This window comes from Pipistrellus hanaki (genome assembly GCF_964339955.1).
Source record: "Pipistrellus hanaki genome assembly, chromosome: 3".
Lineage (NCBI taxonomy): Eukaryota > Metazoa > Chordata > Mammalia > Chiroptera > Vespertilionidae > Pipistrellus > Pipistrellus hanaki.
In genome coordinates, this window is record NC_140505.1 from 80820532 (window position 1) to 80845677 (window position 25146).

The 25146-nt window shown below is 40.9% G+C and overlaps 1 protein-coding gene across 2 annotated transcripts in view; it reads left to right on the forward strand.

Annotated features, from left to right (window-relative positions):
* Window positions 1-867: 867 nt before the first annotated feature.
* The window catches only part of WDFY2 (WD repeat and FYVE domain containing 2), a 170568-nt gene continuing 146289 nt past the window's right edge, over window positions 868-25146 (forward strand). The window contains exons 1-2 of one of the 2 annotated variants that reach the window (XM_084879439.1): window positions 868-959; window positions 1594-1813. In XM_084879439.1, coding sequence (XP_084735565.1) covers window positions 1677-1813 — 137 coding nt within the window. In that variant the 5' untranslated portion in view covers window positions 868-959; window positions 1594-1676. Of the gene's footprint in view, window positions 960-1593; window positions 1814-6944; window positions 6968-25146 lie in introns of those variants that run through there. The other variant, XM_084879440.1, reaches the window with a different exon arrangement.

Genomic DNA, 25146 nt, shown 5'->3' on the forward strand with positions numbered 1-25146 from the left:
AAGAGAATACACCTAATTTTGACACATTAGCATAAAGCTGATGAACATTCTATTGAGGTCCTCCTCTAAATGCCCAGCCTTTAAAACCCCTCCAAAGGAAGATCCCAGCACTCCCTCTTCCTTCCAGGAGCATGTGCTCAGTAGTTTGTCCCAGACAAGCCCCTGATCCTGTCCCCAAGGCCCCCATTTCTCTGACTTCTTAGTGAGTCAAAGTAGACCAGCCTAGGCTCATTTCCCCAGCCCCTTGTTTCACAGTCCCCAACTTTAAGAAACGTCCTCTAAAATTCACCTGGATTCCTGTTGTGAAAATTTTCCTGCACCAAGTTGAGAACCCACATACAACTAGCGGGCCTTAGGCAAACCTGGTCAGGGCCAGGTCCCCTTTCTGGCAACATAATCACAATAACTCCATTGTCTCTGGAGCAAGCTAGAAAGGCTGGATTGCTAGGGAATGGAAAGGAGTCAGAACCAGGAGCAATGGGGCCTGGGGTCAAGTTTGGGGGGAGAGGGAGGAAAGGAGGATATACTAGTCCTAACTTGGGAGCTAAAGTACTCTTAGCTAGTAACCACCTATATAGTTTGTTGACACCACATACGATCTCTAAACTCCCTCAAAAACACTTACATGAGAGAGTCTCTTATTTCCTCACCCCTAGACTTACACTATTAGGGGCAGCGGCTTGAACCAAGGGCATAGGATAGCCTGTTCAGTCAGTTCCCTGCATTTAGAGGTCAGTCCTGGCCGGAACTCGGCCAATGGCCAGGGAGGCTACGGAGCTCCCCGGGCAAGGAGCGCAGAGAATTGGGCAATAGGTCACTTAAAGCCAAGGGAGAGAAGGCTCCGAGAAACTACAACTCCCAGGAGCCCACGAGTGTCACTCGGGGACCTGGGCCCAGTGCAAGTTGAGAGAGGTGAGCCGACTCCCGCCGTACGTTACTAAGAAAGCCGCTCCGGACAGGTAACCCGTGCGCATGATTAATCACGTCGCCACTACATCTCTCTCTTGGCTTCTTTTTCCGGCCTCGCCCCGGCGCGCTTTTCCTCTCCCCACCCTCCGCCCTCTTTAGAAGAATTTTGGGGCGAGAGAGGGCAGGCCTCCGGCCAGCGCGTTCCCGGGAGATTAAAAAGGGAGGGGACTACACGGTGGGTGTGGACGGTGGCGAGGCTTGGAGGAAACCTCAGAGAACAGAAGGCGCATGCGTCCCGGGGAAATGTCCTGTGAGGGTTTGGGAATTGCAGAGGGGCGGGGCGGGCGGGCGGAAGTGGGCGAGCGGGCAGACGCACGCGCATTGGGCGCCAGCGCCCCGCCCCCTTTGAGGTTTCCTCCCCTCCGCGTCCTCCTTCACGCCCTCCGGAAGTGCACCGTCCACCCTGGGCCGGGCCGGCGGCCACACCCTGCGGCAGGCCCCGCCCCTTCCCGGCTCCGCCCCCAGCTCCCGCCCCCTGCGCTGGTGGCGGCGCTGGGTTGCTGCGCTGGCTGGCGGTTTCGGGGCTCCGAGCCGGGAGCGCAGAGTGGTTCCTTGAGGCGGCAGCCAGGCTATGATCGCGGGTCCCCGCCGTTCCGTCCGGACGAACCAGAGTCCTCGTTTCAGCGCGCGCCTCCGGCCGAGCGGTCTCCTCCACGCCGTCCCACCGCACGTTTGGCAGCGGCGCTCCCGGCGCGCCCCCTCCTCTGATGGCGGCGGAGATCCAGTCCAAGCCGCTGACCCGCAAGCCGATCCTGCTGCAGCGGGTCGAGGGGTCCCAGGAGGTGGTGAACATGGCCGTGATCGTTCCCAAGGAGGAGGGCGTCATCAGTGTCTCCGAGGACAGGTACGGACCTCTGCCCTTCGCCGCGAGGAGGGGCGGGACAGGTCGGCGGTCCCCTAGCCCGCGCTGGGGCTGTACCTCCCAGTCGGCACGAGTGTAGACACGCTCTCTCAAGTTCTCATTAGAATGCGCATCCTGGCGGGGCCGGTGTCTGCTACACGCCGCCGCGGCGAGGCTCGGAGCCACGGAGCTCGGACAGGGGCGTGATCTCTGGGCTTCCCAGGGGCCGGGTGTCGCCGGCCGGCGCCAGGGTAGCCCGTGGACTAACGGTATGCGGGCCGCGGGACCTTGGTCCAGCTCTGAGGCCAGCAGGGGGAGAGGAAGGAGCCGCCGGACCCTGCAGGTGTGTGCGTGAGGAGGATGCCCCCAGCTGCCTCTGCGAAAATAACGGAGGGGTTTCGAGTGCTCTGGTACAGTTCTTAGGGCTCCAAGCCGAGAAAGCAAATGCCACTCTTCTCCCAGACATTTCCATGGAATCCACATTTATTAGACATCTTATACTGAAATCAATGGGTATTGCAAGTTGTGAAAAGAGTAACTTTGGGCTTCTGGCCAAAGGAAAAGTGCCTGTCCAAAAGAAGCGCCTTCTCTCCTTTGCCTTCCTTTTCAGAATTTGCAAGGGACCAATGCTGCAAATAGCTCTCGAGTTCCTTCCCTTTGCTTGCTTCCTTTCTTCTTCTTTTTTTTTTTTCCTTTAATTTTGCTTATTTTGCAGAAGTGGAGCCATTTGTTCTGCCTTTAATATTCTCCCTTATTTGTCAGACAAAAGGGTTTTTTATTTAATTTAATGTCCGTTAATATGCAGATATTATGTTGACAGAGCTAATGTTCGTAGGAATGCTACTTGAATCTAGTAGCTAGGGTATTTTCTGGAATTGTTGTTTTGATGATATCAACTAGCATTCTAAAAAGCTTAACACTGTAGAGGTATATAGAAAACAGTAGGTTTTCTTAATGTAAGTTCAAATTATGCTTGCGGTAGAGAATACCCTAAAATTGTAGGCAGAGTGTTCATTACTGTCTTTATAGTCATTTCAGCACTTTATTTACAATGTAGCCACAAAAAATTTTCCTATTAGCTATATTCATATCATAGGTTCTTCAGTATAACCAGGATGAATATGTTGTGCTTGTCAACATCATACTGCAAACAAATGGCCACATGAATTTATTTTCTGTGCAGATCCAATCGAAAAGATTGTAAACATATGTCAATTGCAAAGCAGTGTGCAATAAACAGAGGAAATTCATGGCTGAAATGGAATACATTGATGTAGAAACCTTTTGAAATCCACAAAGAAGCCCATGAGTGTTTAATTTTTCAATAGAGACACAAGTCTATTAAAGAGATTGCTTCTGGACCTAGAAAGTTTTTTTTGTTACAGAATTGTTTCTAAAGGAATATAGGATACACATCGCTTTTCTCCAGTTTGAAACTATTAGAGATGAAACTGTCAACTGGACTGCTATTAGGAAATTCTTAAGTTGGCTGAATCAAGTAAAAGGAGAAAGGTAGTTAAACCTAAATTCCTTTAATATTAGTTTTGGAACTTTTTGCTTTGGTTGATGGTTTGGGAGTAGGGGTAGGCTTTGAGGTTTGTTTGTTTTTAACTTCAGAGGAATCTTAGAGCTTATTTGCTTTTAACAACTTATTTTACATATGAGAAAATTTAGGTCAGAAAATTTACCTGTCCAAATTCATATAGCTGGTGGTAGAGCCAAGCCTAGCTAAGTCAATCTGATTCCCCTATCAGTGTGTTTATCTTGAAGGAAACAGCTTTAGTGGGGGGCATTCAAAGTATTTGGAGAAGCTGAAGTGTCATATATGAAAGAAACTTAAAAATAAATTTCATTTGATTATTGGACAAAAGCAATGTGATTTTTAGCTATATACTACCTTAATTTTCACTTTCCTAATTTACAATGTAAGTAATAGAGTTATGGTTAAATATAAAGCCCATTCATAAAATCCAGGATTATTCTTTATGTATATTTTATTATTACATTTTATTACGTATTTCTGTACTCAAACATGAAAAATAACTGTGTTGTTTAGAACCCATTTTTGATTATGATCTTCATGAAAGGAGATTGATCTGTATTTTTGCTTTTCAAAATCTAATATCACTGTTACTAAAGATATGAAGATAGAATATTGATTTTTATCTAAACCTACAAAGCCATTTTCATTAACTGCTTCAGCCAGAAACTATTTGTTTCATTCCCAAACTGTAAGATTAAGACACAGATAATATCCCCATTCCTGAGTGGCAGTGTCCCATAACCCATATGTTCTTTTGAAACCTTGGTTTCCCTTTTGACCTCACTCTGGTAGCCTCTATCTATACCTTTGAAAACTTAACATTTTTCTATTTTAAACAGTATTATGGAAACTTGTCCTTTATCTTCTCCATAAGTTCCCTAAGATGCTATGCACATTTTTTTTTTAAGAAAAATTGATTCTTTAATAATCAATGCTGGAAAAACCAGTTAGTCATTTGGATTAAAAAAAATAAATAAAGCTCAGTGTCATCCTTAATTCTTAATCTGTATTCCAGATGGTACAATTACTTAAAGGTAAAAATTGCATAAAAATGCTAGAAAAAAACATGGATAACTTTGACAATGAATCATGGAGATATTTTTAAGTTTGGAAATATCCCCAGAAACCATAAATTTAAAAAAAAATAAATTTCACCTCTTAAAAATTTTACTTTAAACTTGACTATTTAAAAATTAAAATTTTTTAAATGAGAGAAATCTCCAGCTAAAGTCCAAAGGCAAATCAAAAGTGAGAGAAAACATTTGCAACGTATATGATAAAGACTAGTTTCCTTTGTGGCATACATTAATAAAATATAGGATTATTCGCTGAAATCAGTTTGGCTCAGTGGTAGAGCGTCGGTCTGCGGACCGAAAGGTCCCAGGTTCGATTCCGATCAGGGGCATGTACGTTGGTTGCAGGCACATCCCCGGTAAGGGGTGTGCAAGAGGCAGCTGGTCGATGTTTCTCTCTCATCGACGTTTCTAGCTCTCTATCTCTCTCCCTTCCTCTCTGTAAAAAATCAATAAAATATATATTTTTTAAAAATATAGGATTATTCATAGAAAGAAAATAAAAATGGCTGATAAACTTAATACTAATTAAAAGAAGAGTAAATTAAATCAACAAGGAAATACTATCAGATTGGCAAACACTTTTTAAAAAACTGAATTTATTGGGATAATATGTATGTCTTATTCATTGTATTATCTTTGGGGTCTAGTATCCTTTTTGGCACACAGTAGGCCCTCAATAAACATTCACTGTTAGTGACTGATAGACTTACGTTGCTCCTGAAAGCATAGCATCTTAACATTGTAGACTTTAAAAAAAATATTTTTAAATTGATTTTAAAGAGGAAGGGAGAGGGAGAGAGACATGGAAACATTAGTGATGAGAGAGAATCATTGATTGGCTGCCTCCTGCATGCCCCACACTGGGGATGGAGTCCACAACCCAGGCATGTGCCCTGACCGGGAACCAGGTCCTCTTGGTTCATAGGTCGATGCTCAACCACTGAGCCACACCAGCTGGGCTATTGTAGACATTTGATTGACATTTATTGAGTTAAGTTTATGGCCACCTATAAAGCACTGTGTGGACAGATATATACACTGTGGGAAAAAGTTTGGAGTGGGCAGTCTTAAAACTTTGGAAGTCCATGCATTACTTATTTTAGTCCATCAACAAACATGTGGGTTCCTATTGTGTTTTAAGCACATGTACACACTTCATTCATGAAAATGACAAGGTTCTTTAGGAAATTTTAGAAGATAATAAAATCACAGCCTCTAAGATTCATTATTGAAAAAAAGAATTTTCAGATGTGGAAGAGTGGTTGGATTCCATAGTTCTTGTTCTGTACATTTTACTTTTCTTTAATTTTGGTCGGTTGCCTTCTGTATGCATCCTAACCAAGGACCAAACCTGAAACCTGGGCATGTGCCCTGATTGGGAATTGAACCGGTGACCTTTTAGTACCCAGGATGATGCTCAACCAACTGAACCACACCAGCAAAGGGTTCTAAAAAAAGGTAAAATGGTTCCATAGTGGACTTGTTTTAATCTGCAGGCTCAAGAGTGGATAAAACGGTACCCTGAAACCACCTTAGCACAGTTAAAGAAAGCCTGGAACTTTACTGGATACCAATGGAAGAAATATAAGATACATAAAACCATCTGACTTAAGGGATAGATTTCTGTTGCTGTCATAGAACATAGCTTATTCCATTGGCCTTTTCTGAGTATCTCTGCTTTGGCTTTAATTGGGTTCTATCTCCGAAGGACAAGCCCAACTTTGACACTTTGGGTTCCTCATTTTCCAGCTTCTTTCTGGACTGTCTGGGGAGCAGTTTGGCATAAAAGGCCCTGAGGAGATGGTGGAGGGTTATAGGGTAGGAGGTTCTAGGGAATTACCTCCTTATATTCTGACTTTATTCGGGACCAATGTATGCAACATGGCTGTATCTGCAAGCCTGGAAGGCAGGCAGAACCTGCAGGTAAGGGGGAGTGAGGTGTTGTTTTTTTTTCTTTTCTTTTTTTCCCCCCCCTCCTATAAAGTGATCTGATTCCCAGTACTTAGCTCAAAAGAGATAGGCAATCTATGTCCATTGAATGAAGTCAAACACTGGCTGATTAATTATCTGTTTGGAATGGGATTCTAAAGCAGAATGCCACAATTAGCCTAGGAATTCCCTAATGCAAAAACAAAAACAAAAAACACACAAAAAAATAAAAATAACAACAACAAAAAACTTTTCCTTGTGCAACTTTAATAAATAGTCTCTCTCTCTTTTTTTAAGGGTAGGGAGCATCCTCATTCAAACGTTTCATTTAGTCATTAGTAAAAATTAACTCAGTGATGTAATAAACTTACTAATAGGACCAAAAAGGAAAAAAAAAGTCATTTACTTGTCTCCTGGCAGGTGCTGTGTGCCTTTAATTTAAGGATTCTTGGAAAAGTACTGGGAGTCTGATTTAGTGTGTACGACATTGACTTTGGACATTTCCTAGGACATCTCATCACTCTAAGCCTCAGTTCCTTCATCTAACAAAGAAGGGCATAGCATTTCTTAGCTGGGACTGTCACTATGATTTGTTCACATAATGACTAGGTAAGTGTCATTTCTCTGCATCACATCATCCTAAAACCTCAAATGGTGAAAAGTGCACAGAAGGCAAAAGTGGTACGCACTTTGTGAGGCAACTGTAAGATGTATTTCTGAGCCTTGGGATGGCAGCAGCTGTTTATTCCTGGATGAAATATTGGAGAGGTGTTTGTTTTGTATTGGTACCTGATACCTGGTTGAACTGGATTCACTACATTTCTAATTCTTTATGAATCCTTTCATTTCAAATACTGAGTAGTTTAGCTCTGTGTTGTTTGCAGGCCCCCAAGTAGGGCCTGGGTTGTCTTGAGTAATGCTTTTGAAACTTTTTTGATCACAAATCATAGTGAAAAATGTATTTAGCATTGCTACCAAAGACACACATTTTGACACATATACAAATATATAACAAACAAAAGTTATATAAAATGGTATCTTTTAAAAAAAAATCCTTACCCAAGGATATGTTTTTATTTTATTATTTATTTATTTATTTATTTATTTATTTATTATATTTCTTTATTGATTTCAGAGAGGAAGGGAAAAGGAGAGAGAGATAGAAACATCAATGGTGAGAGTGAATCATTGATCAGCTGTCTCCTGCATACCCCCTACTGGGGATCGAGCCCAAAACCCAGGCATGTGGCCCTTGGCCAGAATTAAACCTGGGACCCTTTAGTCTGCAGGCTGACGCTCTATCCACTGAGCCAAGCCGGCTAGGTCAAGGATATGTTTTTAATTGATTTGAGAGAGAGAGAGAGAGAGAGAGAGAGAGAGAGAGAGAGAGAGAGAGAGATTGCCATCTTTTTAATAGGAGCTGCATTGCTGGTATTTTCTGTTCTATTGCAGCCTTTTAGAAATCATGGTTGTAATTCATTCAGTGGATTGCATGACATGTAATGGTTTGAGAACAATAGCTTTAAATACAGTACATTAGAGCAGCGATTTTCAACAAATGTTCTGCAAGAGTTTTTAAAACATTCAATACCTACTATTCAGTCAGAGGCACTGACCTCTTTTTTCTTAGATTGCCAAGTAAAAAAATTATATCGGCCAGCACAATAATACCAATCTGATGGGAATGAATCAAAATTATAGGTGTTTTTTTGTTTTGTTTTGTTTTGTTTTTTGTCAGATCGGCAAAAAATAGAATGTATTTTTGGTGTGCCACAATTTTAGTAATTAGTTTATATGTGCCATGAAATGAAACAGGTTGAAAATTGCTGCCTTAGCGAAACTGTCGAAGTTTTGTACCCTCTTTCTCTCTGTTTGTAACTTTGGTGTTCTAAAAGATGGAAATGCAGTTCAATTTAAGGACCCTCATTCCATCCAGCCTGACTTATCCCTCGCCTTTCTGTATTCCCACTGGGATCATCATAAAATTGACCTTGTCTCATTAGAACGCTCCAAGTTAGAAGAAAATAAGATAAGCTCTTTCAGCCCAGAGTCAGAGAAAGTTCAGAAAAAAAAAAAATAACAGGAGTGCATGTGTTTTGGCTTCCTATGTTCATTTGTTACTGAGTTAGGACTCAGAAATGATGTCTCATGTAAGTTATAAATGTCAGTTGTTAACCTCTCTGTATAATTATATTTTTTAGTTGGGCAGATTTACCTATGATACAGAGCTGTTTAGGGATTTTAATCATTTTCCATTAGTTATTCAAGGTTTTAAAGATATAGTTTTATTGCTTTTGAGAAAGAAAGGAAGAGAGGGATAGAGAGATAAAAATATAAATGAAATAAACATGGAAAGGCTGCTTCCTACATGCCCTCTTCTGGGGATTGAGCCTGAAACCTGAGCATTGTGCCCTGACCTGGAATCTAATAAATAACCTATTAGATTATTTATTGGGTCAATAATGCTCAACCATTTAGCAACACTGGCCAAGCTAGTTATTAAATTTTTTTAGCTTTTCAATTTCTGAGGATTAGCTTATATCTTCAGTAATCATAACAGTAATCCTCAGGTATGTTTACATTTTAAATAAAGATAATTTAACCATAATAAAGAATAATTGTTTAGCACTGTGGTCGGCAAACTGCGGCTCGGGAGCCACATATGACTCTTTGGCCCCTTGAGTGTGGCTCTTCCACAAAATACCACGGTTTGGGCAAGTCTGTTTTGAAGAAGTAGCATTAGAAGAAGTTTAAGTTTAAAAAATTTGGCTCTCAAAAGAAATTTTAATTGTTGTACCGTTGATATTTGGCTCTGTTGACTAATGAGTTTGCCGACTATCTTATCACAATGACTAATTGTACTTTTATATTCTTGCCCCTACTTAAAATTGAGCCACCAACTATCTAATCTTTAACCATCATTTTGAGAGGCAGTGTATTTTCCTTTTTCTCAGTATTTACTTATTTATCTAATGTTTGTGCTATTATAAACTTGGCCCTGGATTTTCTATCATGAACAAGGCAGCCCTCTATCAAGGTGCTGATATTGTGGTAGGTACATAGTAATTTATCTGTTACTTATTTTTGGCTATTTACATTATTTTCAGTTTTGTAAATTTTATAATGAACATTGTTGTGCATATAGATGTTGTTTCCTCTGAATTTTAGATTATTTCTTCAGGAAAATTGTAAGAAGATTGCCGTATTGCTTTTAAAAAGATTTGTGGCCCATATCCTATCTAATAAAAGAGCAATATGCAAATTAACCATCAGCCAATCAGATCGAATATGCAAATTAACCCCAACCAAGATGGCTACAGCCACAGAGAGCAGGAGGGAGGCTTGGGTTTCCCAGGCAACAGAGGAAGCCTAGGCCTCCACTCAAGGCTACAAAGTTTCAATGATAGAAGATAAAACCAAAGAGAAATGGCAGCAGCCACGGAGCTGCAGAGAGCAGGAGGCTAGGGTTGCCCCCTGCAATGGAGGAAGCCAAGTTTCTTAAGCTATAGAAGACATAAATTCCAACAGAAATGGAGGCAGCCACAGAGTGAGCAGGAGGCTTGGCTTTGCTCCAGACTACAAAGTTTCAATTGTAGAAGATAAATAAACCCCAGATACCAGGGCCTCCACTTGGGTCGCCAGGGGCATGGCTGGCCTGCAAACCACCACAGGCCCCTTGCCCAGGCCATCCCATGCCCCAAGGGAACCCCCACCTTGATCTGGGTCACCCTTCAGGGCAAACGAGCTGTCCCCCACCCATGCACCAGGCTTCTATCCTATCTAATAAAAGAGTAATATGCAGATTGGCCATCACTCCAACACACAAGATGGCTGCCCCCATGTGGACACAAGATGGCCATCACAAGATGTCCAGCAGGGAAGGGAAGTTGAGAGGGACCAGGCCTGCAAGAGAGGGCAGTTGTGGCCATCACGACAGCAGGGGAGGGCATTTGGGAGGACCAGGCCTGAAAGGCGGGCAGTTGGGGGCGATCAAGCCTGCAGGGGAGGGTAGTTAGGAGTGACCAGGCCAGCAGAGGAGGGAAGTTGGGAGTGACCAGGCCTGCAGGGAAAGGCTGTTAGTTAGGGTGGATCCAGGCTTGCAGGGGAGAGCAGTTAGAGGAACCTGGCTTGCAGGGGAGGATAGTTAGGGGCAAACAGGCTGGCAGGGGAGCAGTTAGGCATCAACCAGGCTGGCAGGGGAGTGGTTAAGGTATGATCAGGCTGATAGGCAGAAGCGGTTAGTGGCAATCAGGAAAGCAAGCAGGCGAGCAGTTGGGAGCCAGCAGTCCTGGATTGTGAGAGGGATGTCTAACTGCCCATTTAGGGTGGGATCGAGCCTAAGTGGACAGTCGGACATTCCCCAAGGGGTCCCAGATTGGAGAGGGCCAGTTTGGGCTGAGGGATATGTGCTGCCACCCTGTACCCCCTTACCCCCCCTCCGGTGCATGAATTTCGTGCACGGGGCCTCTTGCAATATTTATAGTGACATATGAGAATATGAGTTTTGCCACATCTGACCAGCCATGGTTATTATTATTTAAAAATTCTTTAGAATTTACTTTATAGTGGTACTTCATTGACATTTAATATGTATTTTTTGATTAACTAGTGAATATTTTCCTATTTACTTGTTATTTTTCCTTTTGTGAATTTTTTTTTCTGCCTTTTGCCCATTTATCCATTGAATTGTCTTGGCTCTTTGAACAATTTCTTGTATATACATTCCATATATATAGTATGGATGTTAACACTACATCTATTAAAATCCAGGTAAAGTCTTATACTCTGTTGTTTGCGGGCCCCCCCCCCCCCTTTTTTTTTTAACATAGAAAACACTTACCTTTTGAAGTAATTCTTTACCCAGAGGTTCATTGAATGTTTATTTTTCTTTCATCTTAGTTATGTAATTTGGTGAAAAAACTTGTTGATTTATTTGTACTGTATTTTACTGGATGGTATAAATTGAATATTCTAATGATTTTTTAAAAATTTACTGTTGAATTACTTCAAAATCATTTATTGAATAGCCCTTATGCTTCATATTTATTTGTAAAATTACCTTAATCTCAACATTAAATTCTCATAAATCAACAAGGCCTTCTGTGGGTTCTGTTATGTTTTGAGGATCTTTGCTTTTTTAGATACTAGTTCCATACTTTTATTTATTCTAGCTAATGAGTTGTTCTTGACTGCTTGCCGTTGGTGTCTACAATAATAGCCTGAGTCTCTCTGGCCAGGACAGTGAGTTAATGGGAGAGGAATCACTTGACTCCAGATGCCTGGCTCTTTCCTGCACTTTAGAATTTCAGAGTGTCTCAGTTTCTGCACCTGTAAATTGGGAATAGTGTTTCTTCCTTGGGCTGTTGGGAGGTTTACATGAAATGATATTCCTGCATTACCTGGCATTGTTCTTGGAGCATATATGTTCAGTAAAGTTTTATATTTTGTTTATGATATCACTATGCCTCTCAGTAGGCAAGTTTTTTTTTGTTTGTTTGTTTGTTTGTTTTGTTTTGTTTTTTCTGTTGCTGTGGCTCCATTAAGGACTGTTTTAAGAATCTACCCTAGGTACATAAAGGGGCGGGGCTGTTGAAATTTTATTTGCTTTTGTATAGTTCTGAGCCCCTTTAGTTCTCTGGGTATATAAGAGTGGGGTTACTCTGTCGTTTTTACTGCCTCTTCTGAAACTTACCCTGTGAGAGCCAGTGGTCAGGAGAGGAGTATAGCAGTGGGTGTTTGTTCTCCTTTGCAGGCTTTTATCTCTCTCTCCATTTGCCACCTTGTCTTGCAGTGGTGTGCCCATTGCCCTCACTAGTTTGCTAGAGGGCAGGGCTGTGTCTTCCACAGGGAATGTGTGGAGGTCGGGATGAAATTCTAACTGAGCTGCGCTCAACTGGAAGCCTGGGCTTTGTAAACTAGCAACTAATGGGCCAAAGTCCCACTGAACAGATTTTGTCCATATACAATGTTTTTAGGAGTTTGAATGAATGGCCAAGGTTTAAAACTCTGGGTTTCACATGAAAGTCCATTCTTATATATGTGGAAAAGTGAGGTTAAAGCTGGTGGCAAATACCAGATGGATTTGTTGAGAAAATGGGTCAAAATTTTGAAACAGTTATTTGATATGCACTTTAGCTAGGAGAGTGCCACAAATTGAGAATTAAGTAACCATAATACAAAAGAAATACGTGTTTTTAAAAAATCCTTGCCTGAGGAAATTTTTTCTATTGATTTTTCAGAGAGAGTGGAAAGGAGGGGGAAATAGGAGAGAAAGAGAGAGGAGAGAAAAAGAAAACATCAGTATGAGAGAGACACATAGTTTGGTTGCCTCCCACATGAGTCCCCACCGGAGCTAGAGATCAAACCTGCAGCCCAGATATGTGCCCTTGACTGGGAATTGAACCTGTGACCCTTCAGTGTCCAGATCTATGCTCTAACCACTGAACCATGCCAGCCAGGGTGAATCAAGATTTGAAGGTTAAGAAAAAAGTTAGCTACTTGGTAGTTTATTTCCCATAGGGAATAATTAATTCATATATCAAAGCTGAAGTTTTGACTATTTGAACGCAAAATCTCAGGTAAAGTAGTTAGATACTTATGGTTACATTTAAAAATTAATTATACTTCTTTTTAAGGTGATAGTACATACCTAAGTAAAAATCAGAAGGCTATTCTGAAAAGAGTTAAGCTCTCTCCCACTTGTGGTTTTCAAGGTTTTGTGAAAGGAAAACTGATAGGATTGGCACATGCTCTGACAGTACCCTGATATAGATCTCTGTGGGCACTTTTGCTTTAGCAGCTATAAACTTTTACTTGTAGAACTGCTGTGGGGATTAATATGTGGCTGCTTCTTCCTCCTTCAGCACACTTTTCATGTATTTATCAAAACACTTCCTCACATGCATTGGAATTTTTTATTTGTCTTATGCTGTGGTCTCCTCATCCCTGTTTCTCAAGGTCTCTAGCTCGGGACTTGGAACATAATAGGCAAAACTGGAGCGATAGAATTTTGTGTTGTGTGTTAGTTCACAGTGAGAGAGAGGGTCACTGCAAACAAGTCGCCTTCTAGTAATGTGTAATGGTGGAGTCTCTTGGGTTTTCTTGATACTGTGAACAGAAACCAGCTTTGGCGTTTCCTGGGAGGAAGCTCAAGTATCTTGCAGAATACAAGGACAGACATGCATTTGGGCCTTAGGAATAGAACTCAAAACTGGAGCATATGAAAAACTAGGAAGTTCCCTCTCCTCATGGTTTTCTGTCTGCTTCATTCTTCTCTCTTGCTCACACTGACCTCCTGTGTTTCTTACTTAGTAGTCCACATGGCAGAACATGGCTGCCAGCTGCTTCTGAATTTTACCTGTTACAATCTAGATAGGCAGGGAGAGATTAACATCAGGCTCTGAGTCCCAGATCTAGCCAGGGTTAGCTGTCCACTCTGAGATTGGCCAGAAGAGTAGTCATGTTGCAGGCATATGGCAATCACTATTAAGCCTGTGGATGGGGGGTGGGGGGGGGGGGGAGGGAGGATAAGTCTCAGGAAACAGATGAAGGTTAACAATTCAGCATGTGGCCACGGGGTGGTGTGGGCATGAGATGAGCAGATGCCCTTGTAGCTTGGTATGTTGGTTATTGCTCTAGTAGCAGCAGAATAATGAGCACTGACTCTTGCTTTTCTCATGACTTTCATTGCCCCTTTTTCTTTGAAATCTGTTTATATAGCACTTGACATGTTTCAGATAACCATTTTCTTCTCATTTGCTGATTTGACATGTTGACCTCTATTTTCCTTTAGTAAATATAAAGTGAGGAATGGGTAGGTATTTCACTATGAAAGCTTGTGATGTGACAAATTTCTGAACTAATAATTAGAGTCCATATGGTAACCATATTTTCTAAACTCCAAATCAGAACACATGGTGAAATAAGAGATTTTTTTCTGTTTAAAAATATAATATTTAATTATGCATTTAACAAACTTTAAAAAATGACATAAAACTAAAAAAAGAAAAATGACATAAAACTAGATCCTTAAGCACACATGGACACAGTATGCATCCTATTTCAGGGATGAGACTGAAAAAATTCAAGGATATTAACAGTATATAATAATAGCTAACATTTATTGAGTGCATCCCATGCGCCAAGCCTTGCGTTAAGCCCTTTATATGTCTTTTCTTATTTAATCCTCAAGAAGATTTTATGAAGCTTGTATTTTACTCTTATTTGAAAGATGAGGAATCAGATGTATGTGCACCCTGGATCATCTGTCTCCACAGCCCTTCTTTTCATTCTCACTGTGCTACTCATCTCTCACTCTAAGAAGATATAGAAGGACCAGTATGTAGCCTTCTTGGAAATCACAACAGGCTAACCTAGTTTTTCAGAGGAAAAGCTAGCTTTTCAGCTAACCAATCAACAACTGATAGTACTAATTAAGTAGAAAGAGTATAGACATCCATTTTGACACCTTTGTGATGCCCCTTTTTTCTTTTTTTACCTGCTGTAAGTATTGGTATTACAGAATTGTAGATATGACTGAGTACTATTTAGGAAGACTGTGCATTTATTGATGGAAAACAGGGCCCATGAATGAGAAAGACCTTGTAGGCTGAGTGGAGGCATTTTTCGTTAGGCTTAACCAAGTACAGGCTTCTTTCTCTCACCTAACAAAACATCTGGAGATAGGTGGTCTTTATCTCTTTCTATTCATCTCCAGCACATGGCTTTCATCCTTATGGTTGAATATGGCTCTTTGGCTTTCAGCTTCACATCTGGTCATAACTCTTACCAAACTGATTATAACTCTTCCCCTTACACCCAATTCTGCCACTCTACTAGTATTGCAGGACTGCCTTTCCTTGGAACACATTCCCAGATTGGCCTGAATGCTGTAATCTAAATCCTGATATCTGGGATCTGTGGTTTCTTAAGTTCATGAATATAGATCTGAGACTTTATGATTAATGTATGTAAGTGCCTTGGCCATTGACCACTCTAAAGTTAATCAATTAATCTGGTAAATAGAAATATCAGAAAGTTTGTCAATTCTTGACAGCCTTTTAGAATCACCTGAAGTCATTCATTTGCTTTTCTTGTTTAGATGCCAGATATTGAACTGCTAGAAGAATTTGTAAACATACAACCACCATGTTTTCTAAACTTGCATTATGTTTTGTACTATTTTTGTTCCAGAATATCTGGAGCATAAGTTCCCCTGTGGGGGTTTAAGTTAGAGGTGTGATGAGTTGGTAAGGCTGAGAGCAGCTGGACCCCAGGACTGCGTGCTTTTGGCTGGGAAACCCCTGACTAGTTACTCAGTGCTGTAAAAAGGTTGGGAAGCACTTTTCGAGGGACACTCATGGCTTTTAAGTTGTATGGAAAACAACCAAATCTTCAAATCTGGCCATATTTTCTCAGTGGCATTTTGAGTAAGATATTGAAGAATGTTTTCTTTACTTTATAATGTGACTAATTTGCCCCAAATTAGTAGAATCATAGAATTGTTCATGGGCTATTGTCAAGCAGTGCCCTCTGGTAGAAAAAGATAAGAGAGGGAATTGTAGGACCCACATTAAAACCACACTTTTATCACTTAGTCTTCCTGTGAAAATTATTTGTAAAGCAGGGTCACAGGCTCACAAGGCCATGGGCACCAGAGGGAAGCAGCATGCTTTGAGAATAATAATTTACAACTGGGTGGGGTATCACTGTCAGTAGTATAAGAGGGAATAATGGGGATTGTAGTAAACTACAGAGTGTTTGCCTAATGGAAGAGAACAGCTGCTTCTCAACTCTTCGCTGGATTTTTCAATAACTACTATTGTAGAAATCCAGATTTTCATGTGAAGACATTTAATTTTTAGACTTAATGCAAAATTGTTTTAAAAAAGTTTTCAAGCCAAGCAAAATATCAACATGGGCTGGAATCCATCCTTTGTGTTATAAACATTACTTTCTTTCAAAAATAATGCGTGGCAATTTATAACATTTATTGGCAAAGTTTCCATTTAGTTTAAGTGTTTATATTAGAGTTGGCTCCTTCATTTTGTTCCCTCAGAAATTTCTGCTTCATGTTCTTCACTGAAAGGTTCTTCCCTGAACATGTTGAGAGGAGCATCTCATTATGACCCTGCTTTATCAAACAGAAACTCTTGAAGAGAGGCTCTTTTAGTAATTAGGATCAGATTAAGTCATAATTTCTATTTAAGAAACAGTTATGCACCCAAGGGAGGACAGTTAGGGGTGGCCAAGCCAACAGAGGTGGGAAGTTGAGGGCGACCCAGCCTGCAGGGAAGGCCAGTTGGGAGGGACCCAGGTCTGCAGGGAAAAGCAGTTGCGGGGGACCAGGCTTGCAGGGGAAGGCAGTTAGGGGTGACCAGGCCTGCAGGGGAGGACAATTAGGGGCAAACAGGCTGGCAGGGGAGCAGTTAGGCATCAGTCAGGCTGTCGGGATTGTTTAGGGTAGGGGTGTCGAACTCAATCAGAGAAGGGGCCAAAATCTAAAATCCAGCCTAAATCGCGGGCCGAATGGTTTACTGAACAGTCATAAACTGACAATGTCATAAACTGACAGTGGAGTGCAGTGATGACAGCGCGGTGCGGGCCACATTGCAAGGCCTGGCGGGCTGGATTTGGCCCGCGGGCCTTGTGTTTGACACATGTGGTTTAGGGGGTGATCAGGTTGGCAGGCAGAAGTGGTTAGGGGCAATCAGGAAGGCAGGCAGGTGAGCAGTTGGGAGCCAGCAGTCCTGGATTGTGAGAGAGATGACCTAGATTGTAGGGGGTGCAGGCTGGGCTGAGGGACACCCCCCTATGCACAAATTTTGTGCACCGGGCCTCTAGTTTTAAATAAAAAAGCACAAGACAGAGACTGCAAAAGGCAGTGTTGGGTGGTAAAGAAAGCCTGGTAGACTACTTGGATTACATTCCAGCTCCTTCACTTACTACCTGCATGGCTTCTCTCACAGAGGTTGAATTCATTTTTAAAATGTGCCATGATGTTTGTGAGGATTAAAGAACAGAAGGAGTTGTGTATACAGTTCCTGGCACATGATAAAACCTTTAGATATCAGAAAATGCATGAATTTAGTTTACATCCCCTAGTCAAAAGTATAGGAGATTTGTTTTTTGGTGGCTATTTTGTATCTGTAGTCCCAACCACGGTGTCAAGTATATTATAAGCATCCAACACTGTGCATTAAATAAATCTGTGAATTTATGTAATTCTTTTTATATATAGAAGTTATTTAGGGGTAAAGCAGCTATTTCTCTTGCTTATTTACTTTCAATGATATACCCACATCAGGTATTATTATGACTAGTTATTTGGGAAATGAACACTCTGTAAATGATAGCTATTATGATAATCCAGAAACTAGATTTTAAAGTAACAGAGTAGGAAATTCACCTTTCACAATGTAGCTGTCGTTTGACCTTTTAACAAAATATACAAGTGGGGAAAGGTCGGTTTCTGGATTTTAGAAATGGGCATTGTCCACAAGGAAGACATTGGATTGAGAGAGTGGACATTGAAGTCAGACCTGGGTTCAGCAGAACCAGTTACCAGCTCTGAACACAGAAGTTCTCAATTACCTGGACCTTTGCTTCCTTATGTGCAAAATGGGAAGAGTAGTAGGTTTATATCAGTGAGGCATGAACAAGAAGGTCACAGCAAGACTATAAATGCAGCATTGTAATGAGAGGGATCTAGAACCTCTTTTGTGTCTAGAATCATTTTGTTTTAAAAATTACAAATGTAATAATACTAGAACTCACACTGTGACAATGTATTTTCAGTTTTGTAATAAAGCTATACACTTTATATAATTAAATTCAAAGATATTTGCCAGCATTGTCACTTCTTTTAAAAAATAGTTTTTATTGATTTTAGAGAGAGAGGAAGAGAAAGGAAGCGAGAGAAAGAGAGAGCGAGAGAGAGAAAGGGAGGGAGGGAGGAAAAGATGGAAGGAAGAAAGGGAAAGGAAAGAAGAGGGGAGGGTAAGGGGGAGGGGGAGACGGAGGGGAAGGGGAAGGGGAATGGAAAGGGCAGGGGAAGGGAAAGGGGAAGGAAAACATCAATCAGTGCTTCCTGCATACCCCTACTGGGGGAATCAAGCCTGCAATCTGGGATGTGCCCTGACCAGGAATTGAGCAGGAGACCTCTTCGTACATAGGACTCCGCTCAACCAACTGAGCCACATAAGCCTGGGCTTTTACTCTTAATTTATGATTCACAGTAGCTACCTTAATGAAAAAGTAATAATTTTTTTTTTTACCATTTAATTCTAGAAGGTGTTAGTTTCTTTTCTATCGAATGGACACGATAATTTATCTTGCTCTAATAATCTGTGTCAGAAAGCAGTATCTCTGCCAGTGATCACTTACTTATTCAGTGATTTCATCTATATGAAAAGTACAGTAACTGAAAACCAGAAAAGAAGCAAAAATAATCTTTAGCAGCCAAATGTGGTGTAAGAATTCTTACTTTATATATTCTTCTCATATACATACTTTTTATAGATACTTACATGCTGCTATTACACTGAAAAGCCATATTTCATTGATTTGAAGATCCACATTTTTTTCACTGTTATTTAATGCTTTTTTGTCGTCAGGATTAGTAGGTTGCAACAATTATTTTTTTGCGTAAGATTCAGTGAGTTGGGTGGAGCGGCGGGTAGACGTGCCTGGACTTGTTCACACGGCAGAAAGGCAGCAGCAGAGAGAGGGCCAGCCCCACTGTGCACGTGCTTTTTCCAGCTTCTGGATGAGTCAGTGTCCCATTAGTGAAAACAAGTTACAAGGCCAAACCCAGCGTCAAGGAGTGGAGTAATCGACTCTGCCTCTTGATGAGAGGAGCAGTCAAGTCACATTGCAAAGGAGTGGGATTTCTGAGGGCATTTTTGCAAACAGTTTACCATGATATAACAATGAATATCATAGTTTAGTCAGTATTTTTTTTTCTCAATCATAAATGAAATAAATATGACCCATGGATTCTTAAGGCTGATGAAATATGGTATATATATTAGGTTTTTAATGAAAACTATGTATTCAATGTAAGAATCCTATCTAATAAAAGAGTAATATGCAAATTGATCATCACTCCAACTCTCAAGATGCCTGCTCCCATGTAGTCAAAGATGGCTGCCTCCATGTGGACACAAGATGGCCACCACAAGAAGGTCAGCAGGGGTTGGCAGAGGGGAGGGCAGTTGGGGGGTGCCAGGCCAGCAGGGGAGGGCAGTTAGGGACAACTAGGCTGGTAAGTGAGGGTAGTTAGGGGTTATTAGGCCAGCAGAGGAGGACAGTTAGGGCGACCAGGCTGGCAGAGGAGGGTAGTTAGGGTTGACCAGGACAGCAGGGGTAGGCAGTTAGGGGCAATTGGGCTGGCAGGGGAGCAGTTAGGCATCCATCAGGCTGTCAGGGGAGTGGTTAGGGGCAATCAGCAGCCAGGCAGGCGAGCGGTTGGGAGCCAGCAGTCCTGGATTGTGAGAGGGATGTCCCAGATTAGAGAGGGTGCAGGTTGGGCTGAGAGGGACACACACACATACACACACACACACACACACCATACACGAATATTGTGCACGTGGCCTCTAGTTTAAAATAATAATGAAAGTGCTTCTCCTCACCCCTACCCCACATCTCAGATTCTGGAGACATTCTCCAAGAACATTTTGGCTGAATGGTACCCCATCCTCTCAAAAAAAGATGCCCCCATCCTAATGTCCAGATCCTATGAATATGTTACCTTAAATGGTAAAAGGGACTTGCAGATGTGATTAAGTTAAGGGCCTTGAGATGGGAAAATTGTCTTTGATTATTGGGGTGTTCCCAGAGAGATCAGAACGTTTTTGTTTTCCTTTTGTGTATATATAATTGATTTCAGAGAGGAAGGGATCAAGGGGCGGGGGGGAGGAACATCAATGATGAGAGAGAATCATTAATCGGCTGCCTCCAGCATATGGGGATCAAGCCTGCAGCCCTGGCCTGTGCCCTTGACTGGAATCAAACCTGGGACCCTTTAGTCTGCAGGCCGATGCTCTATCCACTGAGCAAAAGCTACGAGGGCAATTACAAAGATTTTTAAAAGAGGAAGGCAGGAAGATTAGAGTCAGGATAATGCAATGTGCATATGGAATCAGAGATTGGAATGATGTGACCACAAGTCAAGGAATGCCAGCAGCCTCTAGAAGCTGGAAGAGGCAAGAAATAAATTCTTCCCTGAGGCCTGCAGGAGGAACTGGATGCTGACACCTTGATTTTAGCCTCTTTTAAAAAAACATATATTTTATTGGTTTTTTACAGAGAGGAAGAGAGGGATAGAGAGTTAGAAACATCAATGAGAAAGAATCAGCTGCCTCTTGCACACCCTGCACTGGGGATGTGCCCGCAACCAAGGTACATGCCCTTGACTGGAATCGACCAGCTGCCTCCTGCACACCCCCTACCTGGGATGTGCCCGTAACCAACGTACATGCCTCTGACCGGAATCGAACCTGGGACCCCTCAGTCCGCAGACCGACGCTCTACCGCTGAGCCAAACCAGTTTCAGCTTGGCTGAACACTTTTTAAAAAGGAAATAGTCTTTTCCTCAAATGTACTTAAGTATTTTGTATTTATTGTGTGGAATTATTAGCAAAAATTATTTTAACTAGTACCAGGTGATGGGTACTTGCTTAAGTACACATATTTCATTCTCATTTCTAATTTTTCTCACTCCTAGATATTATATAATTCTATCTTTGCAGATATGAAAAGTAAGGCAACCAAGTAATGTTATTTGCATCCAATAATGTTATTTGTTTGGTAAGGATTGGTGTGATTGTACCATTTACTTGCGAGATTTCCGGGGAAAAAGCATACTGTCAAATCTGTTAATGGACAACAATCATGAAAAACATACATTGTAGATTTGTTCTTAGGGTTCTCTGTTTATCTGTATTTCATCTGTATTTGATTGTTTTTGGACACCACTTAACAATGTTTGTGTCAACAGCAGACCGTACATATGACAGTAGTCCATGGGATTAAAATGGAGCTGACTGGAAGAAATGAGAGGAGATGTAGTTCAGGAGGAATTTCTTTTTTCTTTCATGGAAGCAGTACCTGTGGGGCTTGAGAGATTCCCTCTCACTCACAGCACTTCAACTCTGAGTGCACCGATTACATCCCAGTGGGTTATATATTTTTAAAAAATCTTAATATTTATAATAGATACAAAGGCTCTACAATATAAGCGATAAAATAGTAACTATTAAAAAAACAAAAAATATGGAGAGGCGGATACTTCTGAAAAAAATACAGATAGTAAAAATTATTTAAACAAAATAATTAAAGCAATGTAAATTAAAATAAAACTTTAAATTCTCAGCTTGATAAATATTTTGAAAATTTGACAATATCCAGTTTCGTAAGGATCTAGGGAGAAAAGCCACTATTTTCTGTTATTGGTAGTCCTGTTAGCCTGATACCATCATTTTGGAGAGCAGTCTGATAAATACTACTGTCAAAATGTGAAATGTACATACCTTTGACTCCACAAACTGACTTTTTGGGGTGAATATTACAGAAATATTTGCATGATTTTATAAGGATGTTTATTGTAGCATTGCAATTAAATTAAAATGTGGAACAAGCCCTGGCTGGTTTGGCTCAGTGGATAGAACCTTGGCCCGCAGACTGAAGGGTTCCGGGTTCAGTTCTGTTTAGGGGCAGGTACCTCAGTTGCAGGCTTGATCCCCCGGCCCTGGTACAGAGGTGTGTGTGTGGGGTGGGAGAGGGGAGGAGGAGTAGTGGAGGGAGCAACCAGTCAATGTGTCTCTCTCACATCAATATGTCTTCCTCTCTGTCTCTTCACCTCCCTTCCACTCTTTAAAAAAAAAAAAGTGGAACAAGCCAAAATCAGTAAGACCATGTTTAAGTAAATTATGTTGTGGCCATACAATGCAATTAACTGGAAAGCTATCTATGGACTATAATGCAGGAAGGTTGCAAAGTTAATATGTATACTATTTTTGTGATACCTCTTCCACTTAAAAAAAAGCATCTATATATGCATATAAAATAATCAAGGTAAGCAGTCTGATGATTTTTCACTTTTTTTTAAGCCTCACCTGAGGATATTTTTCCATTGATTTTTCTTTTAGAAAAATCTGCCAGAACTGATTTTTCACTTTTTATATAGGTAGAGGTATTATTTGATTTTTTTGCAAAGGCGAATTAGGGGTATGTGTATTTTCTTAAGAAGGAAGGAAGGAAGGAAGGAAGGAAGGAAGGAAGGAAGGAAGGAAGGAAGGGAAAAGAAAAGAAAAGAAAAGGAAAGGAAAGGAAAGGAAAGGAAGGAAGGAAGGAAGGAAGGAAGAAAGAAAGGAAGACTAGTAATGACTTTTTGAAAAGTAGAATTTTCAAAAATAAAGGGATATATAAATTTTTTATTCTATAAAAATGCTTAAAACGGTGATTTTTATGCCCTGCTTTCTGGGAGTGGTGTCAGAGCCAATGATGGATTAGTAAATAATCTAAATGATAGAATAGTGGGGGGGAAATACTATCTTGTATGAATCAGGATAGGCTAGAGTATATTTTAGTTATAGACAACATCCAAATCTCAGTGACTTCAACTATTGAGTGTTATTGGTGGGTTTTATTAATAGCTGGTGAGCTAACAGACTTCACCAACTTGGGAAAGGGGCTTGGCAGATCCAGCCCTGCCTTTTAGAGACTTCTTCTCAGAATTGACAAATATCAGTTCTACTTCAACAGTCAAAGCAGGTCCCATGGTCCTGCCCAATTGAAGGAGGCTGGGAAGTGCTATCTTACCATGTATTCAGAAGGAAGAGAATTCAGAGTATTTGTGAACACAGCATTTGAAAAGGGGTAGTATTGGAGAGGAGCTTCTAGAACAGTGTCTAGCACATAGCTATGCATTATCATTTTTATAAATATAGTAATTTACACAAAGCTAGACACATTTTATTTAAATGTATATAAGATATGATTTGCATATTGATGAATCAACAGGCATTTGTTGAGTTTACTTCTTTGTACTAAATCTGTGAATGACAAAAATATATATTTTTGTTCTCACCACAAAAACATTCTGTAACTGGGTATGGTGATGGGTATTAACTAGACTTATTTGGTGATCATTTAGCAATGTATGCAAATATGCAATCATGTTTAATCTGAAATTAACACATGTTGTATGTCAATTATACCTCAATTAAAAAAAAAAAATAGAAGAATTTTTAGCCTGATATCTTAATGTGTTTTTAGTCACATGTGTGGACTGAGTGGAGATGGTGCCCTCAGCACTTTTTCTGAAATTGTGTAAGAGAGAGTGAATGTTAGGTCTCCTGTCCATTGCAGCCACTTGTACAAAAGCCACAGTGATTTTCATGTAAATACCAATGTCTTTGACATATACACTGAGTGGTCAGATTGTTATGAACTTTGAATGCATAATAATCTGGCCACTTACTGTATTGCCTACATAATAAAAGACTAATATACAAATTGTCTCCTTGACCAGGAATTCGACCAGCACGCAGGCCAGCCAACTGCCCATGTCCCCTCCCCCTGGCCAGGCTGGCCGGACCCCACCCATGCAGAATTCATGCACCGGGCCTCTAACACACACACACACACACACAGTGGCTAGGTTATTGTGCGATCAGAGATCATAATAATTTGGCCACTCAGTGTATAATTAATTAATCCCTGCAATAGATGAATGATGGATTTTGATTTTATCAGGCTCTCCTGATACAATCAGATCATAAAAAATCATTGTACCACTGAAGTCCTTCTCAGATAATTAAATCAATGGAAGCAACCACCTTATGAATCACCACTTTTAATAAATTTTTATAGGGCAGGTCACCAAACAAGTATCTTTTTTACTTTTATATTTATTTCAGAAGAGAAGGAATAGTAGCTTAACATAGTTGAGTAATTCTTATGGGTCAAATTTTGTATAGGGTTTTAATATCATTATATCATTGACTCTTCAACAACACGCTGAGTTTGTATAATTATCCTCATTTATGAATTCAACAGAATTTTGTCTTGGGCCACCTGGGTTTAGTGCTACATTTTGGCAGCACTTTTTATGAGTATCAGTAAAGAGAGGATAGAAAAAACAATTAACATTTTTTGAGCACTGACCATGTGCCAGCACATTACTTCATTAAAATTTTGCTCTAGGCTAACAGATGGCCTATCTCTGATCCTAACTAGGAATTGGCAGTATATTGCTTTACTAGTCTACCTCTGCTACCAGCTTCTGAGCTTCTTGAGGGCAGGGGCTATATCTTGTTCTTCCGTGTATCCTCAGTGGTTTCCCCCATTGTGTAGCAATAAATAAAGCTAGTTAAATGAATGCCTGTGTAAGTGGATGGATGAATGAGAGGACTTAGATGTACCACCTGGTCTCTTATCTGGAGAACTATGATTAACAGATAATTAATGGATCTTGAAATGATCATTGGGTATTTGAAGGGTGTCCTGAACGTGTTCAGCCTGTCTACCTTGTGTAAAGTAAAACTACCTCCTCCTGTCACCCTCATTGTTAGTATACCGCATTCTCAAAGGATGTTGCTGGAATGCCCCTGAACACAGAACATCACAGTTCTAGATGATGGGCAGCTTGCCAGAGCAAAACAATAAAGGCTTAGAGTGCCCCCTCCCTGCCTGTCACCACTGTGAATACTGAAAGAGGGTGTGTTGCAAATGGAATGAGCAGTGCCACATGCCTTTCATCAAGCATTAATCACAAGACTGCT